At 38.2% G+C, this 5,000-nt stretch overlaps 1 protein-coding gene across 4 annotated transcripts in view; it reads left to right on the top strand.

The window, feature by feature from the left end:
• Positions 1-5,000, top strand: part of LOC137984998 (uncharacterized) — a 52,294-nt gene that overhangs the window by 25,059 nt on the left and 22,235 nt on the right. For 3 of the 4 annotated variants that reach the window (XM_068832385.1, XM_068832387.1, XM_068832388.1), the window contains one exon: positions 3,598-3,675. The exons of the other annotated variant lie outside the window; for it this stretch is intronic. In XM_068832385.1, coding sequence (XP_068688486.1) covers positions 3,598-3,675 — 78 coding nt within the window. The remainder of the gene's footprint in view (positions 1-3,597; positions 3,676-5,000) is intronic. 4 annotated transcript variants of the gene reach the window in all.

A 5,000-nucleotide genomic window follows, 5' to 3' on the forward strand; every position in this document is an offset into this window, starting at 1 on the left:
CGGCTTAAGTTGGTTTCGAAGGAAATGCTTTAGTTCGTGCCAAAGCAATTCAATTGGGTTAAGATCTGGAGATTCAGGGGGAGTCCTCCACCAATATATTGCATTATCTTCCATGAAGCTTCTAGCAAGGCGACTTGTATGCTTTGGATCGTTGTCTTGTTGAAAGCGGTTTTAATAAGAAAATAGCAGTCCTCAGAAGAATCAAATTCTTGCCATCATCCATTCTACAGACCATTTATTTTAGGACTGTACTTCCAAGTGTCTTATACGGAATACTAGTATGGGGTTCTTGCTCACCTGCACTAATGGATGATCTTGAGCGTGCTCATATACGAGCTTCTAAACTTATTTACAAACTTTCAAGAAATTCGAATGCTGATCAATTAAATAAATTGAAAGGCTGGAACAATTTATCATTTTTTATACTAAGAGACTGTTAGTAGAAGCTTATAAATCCTACTATAGATACAATACCAATGTTTTAAATGATCTAGTGATGTTAAAAGAATCATCTTACTGCCTGAGGAAATCCATGAATATCAAATTTCCAAGTCCTAAATCAGAAATTGGCAGGCTGACATTTAGGCATAGAGCTGCCATTGCATGGAATTCACTTCTTGATTCGATCAAAAAGTCTTCTAGCCTAGAATATTTTAAAAAAAGACTTAGATCTAGTAAGGACTTAATTAATTCTATAAGTTATAATAAGGAATCTTCCATGATAAGAAACAGGAACGAGGAATTTTTTTTTTTATTGATCTTATCTTAATTAAACTGTGTCTGAATTTTTAAAATTTTGATGATTATTTTATCTAGTTCTTAACCATATTCTTAAATTGTAGTTCATAGTGCTATATATTTATATTTGTATTATTATTATATTTATTATTTATTTCGGTTGTTTTTCTATTTATTCACATGTACATACTTTTGTCTTAAATAGTAGATAGGCAGGTCCACATCAGGACTTCAGTCTTGCGCATTCTGTAACCTGCGTTATCAAATAAACTATGTATGTATGTATGTATGTATGTAGCGGTGACCATCAGGGAAGTTATCGCAGATAAATGGAAGCAGCCCGTTGCTAAGGATCTCGGAGACATAAAACTGCACGTCCATGTTTCCTTCGAATATTGTGATTTGCGTCGGCCCCTTCTTGGAGATTCCGGCCCACACGTGCACTTTGACAGGATGTTTCGGTTTGCCTTTAAGCTTTGGTTGCTCCCACTTGCGATGAAAGCTAAGCTTGCTGTGGTTTTCGAGGAGAACGGAACACTCGTCCGTGGATATCACGTTATTAAACTGTTCATTTTCTTGCATGCAATTGCTGCAGAACTCCAATCTCTTAACTCGGTTTGGCTCTCGAATTAGCTGACAGTACTTTGTACCTGTTTGCACCCAGCCAAATTTTCGTCTTAGGCGTCTGACTTTATTTTGGGAGAACTGGGTTCCAAACCGTAGGAGGATTCCTCTTGTCAGTTCCGGTGATGTCATTTCATCATTTCTTTCCATTTCGGCGTCAATGAAATTCATCACGTCGATCGTAACGTCAATGGGTGGACGTCCAGGTTTGGCTGTGTTCTCAAGCGACTGCCTTTCCTTAAATCGTTTTAAGAACCGGATAATGCTCCAATGACTTATGTTTAAGCCATCTTCAGCAAGAATTCTAACAATTTCCGATGGACCTTTTCCGTTTGCTCTAAGTCTAAATATTTTACTTTTTTGTTCATGTGTTAAAAAACCCATAGTAACCGACTCAGTAGCAAAAGTAGTTTGACATCCTTGACCAGAGAGCCACGCCAGCGGCCAAAATTTCCACCACAAAGGAAGTAATCGTCCAATAGAAAGCAAACAAAAACAGTAGTCTCTACTCTAGCATTCAAATGCTAAATAGTAAAACAATGAACATTTACGCGTCCAATTAAAACTCTGTGATTTCGATCCGACCAATCATATAAAACGCGAGTGTTCAGTTTTATCAAATGTGAAACGTCAGGTTGATTTGTCGTCAAACATCAGATTCATTCGTGTGATTGCTCCAAAATGTTGCGAATTGCGAATTCTCGTGTCGCCACTTTGTTTATTTTACTATTTCCAGACTCTCCCTGATCATTTTATGAATTTGTGTCCAGGATTGCACTTCTTTAGGGACCAGTTCCCCTTTGGGTCAAAAAATTTTCACATAAGATACATGTAACGTAACAGAACTAAAATAGATGGTTTTTATGATGAAATAAATACAGTCCAACTATCATGAAACATGATAAACTAAACTACAGCATACAGGGCCACTTGCGGTTACATGTTAGATAGAACAGCTCGGCGGCTTGCCAGTCAAGAAGAATGAGTGTATGTGGCTCAACGGCTTGCCAGTCAAGAAGAATGAGTCTGTTGCTAGTCACTTATGGCCTAAGCACTCTTAGCTCTGATTTTACGGTTCGGTTAATTACACTTTTTAAGACATCGTTTGAAGTTTATAGCCTGCGTTTACTGGTTAAGCCTAAGCTCTTATTTTAGTGATTAGATCGAAGCACTCTTTAAAATTTTAGCTTTCAATTTGTGGTTTGGTCAACTACACTTTTTATGAGATCGTCTGAAGAATATAGCACTCGTTTACTGATTAAGCCTAAGTGCTTGTTTCAGTGATTAGTTCAAAGCACTCTTTTAACATTTTAGCTTTCAATTTGCGATTTAGTTAACCACACTTTTTATGAAATCGTCTGAAGAATATAGCACTCATTTACTGATTAAGTCTGAGCGCTTGTTTTAGTGATTTGATCGAAGCACTTTTTTAATTAACATTTTAGCTTTTAATTTGCGATTTGGTTAACCACACTATTTATGAAATCGTCTGAAGAATATAGCACTCATTTACCGATTAAGCCTAAGCGGTTGTTTTAGTGATTTGATCGAAGCACTCTTTTAATTAACATTTTAGCTTTTAATTTGCGATTTGGTTAACCACACTTTTTATGAAATTGTCTGAAGAATATAGCACTCGTTTACTGATTAAGCCTAGGCACTTGTTTCAGTTATTAGGTCGAAGCACTCTTTAATTAACATTTTAGCTTTCAATTTGCGATTTGGTTAACCACACTTTTTATGAGATCGTCTGAAGAATATAGCACTAGCTCGTTTACTGATTAAGCCTAAGCGCTTGTTTGCGGTTTGGTTAACCACACTTTTTATGAGATCGTCTGAGGAATATAGCACTCGGGCACTAGCTCGTTTAATGATTAAGCCTAAGCGCTTGTTTTAGTAATTAGGTCAAAGCACTCTGTAAAATCAGGTTTAGCTTTCAACTTACGGTTTGGTTAACTACACTATTTATGGGATCGTCTGAAGAGTATACCACTCGTTTACTGATTAAGCCTGATTAAGCCTAAGCGCTTGCCGCTCATTCGAAAATAACAGTACAGCAAAATAGCGACAAAAATTCAAACCAAAAAAGAATGGGAAAAAAAGGACCCCCGTGCCCACGTTTTGGCTACTACCAACAAATATTGGGACGGTAAAGAGCTCTAATATAGTCTCCCTCCCCTCCGGTAGGAAGATTAGATCTGAACTTTTCTCCTTTTTTGTTGTTATTTTGTACAGGGAACGCCTCATTGTCTCCTTCCAGTATGCTCTTAGAATCATCTACAACCCAACAACCAAACACGTCCCTGGTATCGAGTAAGTATTTCATCTTTTACATTTTACACCGTGTTGTACATGTATTTGAACAAAGGAAATCCTAATTTTAAGCATGGAAGCTCAGTGTTGATTATTAAAAAAGTCGAGTTATTAGCCATCGTTAGTTCCAGTTGCGTGTTAGCTTCAAAGAAAGGGAAAGAGCGCCTAATATTAAGTGCAAATGAAACAGCACAACGAAATACAGTAAGTCCTTGCTGTCCACATTGCAGTTTTGCAGGGACGTTGGAGAGAAATGTTTCTGTTTTCTTCTTGACAACGCGAAAAAGTTGTTTAACAAATATGGTAGTGGCCAAAACGTGGGGCCAGGGTCAGGGTTGGGGTGTCTCGTTATTCTCTTGTACAAAGATTGTTCGGCACTTTTCCTTCATTTATTGTGGCAATATGTCAGAAAAATAAGGAGCATGGGGAATATACGCTAACTCCTAGAGACACTAAACACTCGCTGAGCTCTACATTTTAAAACCACATTTTAGTGTTTAGTTCGTAAAAACTTTGTGTTCAATACAGTTCCACTTTGGTCGTCATGCAACATTCTCATTTGCTTGTTTTCACAAAATTGTTCTAAATGTTGTGTTTTTTATCGTAAAGTTGGATTCGATCCCATGACGTCGGAATAGAATTGACTGGCAACTTCCTGTACCACTCTGACTTTAGTACAAACTGTTTGTAAGGAAAGTCAGACAACAAGATCAAAAACAACACAAACAAACAAGCAAATGAGAATGTTGCGTGACTGCGTGACGACCATCGTAGAACTGTGATTCTGTTGCTTTTTTTTTAATGAAGTAAACATTACAGTGCTATTTTTTAAAGTGTGAAGCTGGGCAAGACCGCAGTGTCTCTGGCACTTGCATACTATTCCGTAAACTCCAATTTCAGCAGTTTCTAAAATTCCCGTTAGACCCTGGTCCTACCCAGCGGGTTCCACCAACTCGTGTAGGAATGCGAACTTTTCTCTGGAGGGAATTGGAACACCTCTCAAGCATCGACCGGTTCACTGTGCTTTTGTGGTAAAAGTAGTACAAGCCCATCAGCAATGTAGCAACGACTTTGTCATGGAGACTGTTGGACTTTGGAGCATCTTTGAAAGCCAGCTCCAGCCTGTGAGCGAAGCAGTGGACCACTATGACAGATGGCTGTTCTTTCTGAAGCAAGGCAATGAGGCCATTCCGATGACCAGTCATCGCAAGCTAGCCCAACCAATTTTGAAAAAAAGACATTGCATGGAGTCTCCAAATAGTGGGCACAGCTTTCTGCATGGCACTCAGTATTGAAGCAGAATCACTCCTTTCAACTTGGACATT

This window comes from Montipora foliosa, chromosome 14 (genome assembly GCF_036669935.1).
Source record: "Montipora foliosa isolate CH-2021 chromosome 14, ASM3666993v2, whole genome shotgun sequence".
In the NCBI taxonomy this organism is placed as follows: Eukaryota; Metazoa; Cnidaria; class Anthozoa; order Scleractinia; family Acroporidae; genus Montipora; species Montipora foliosa.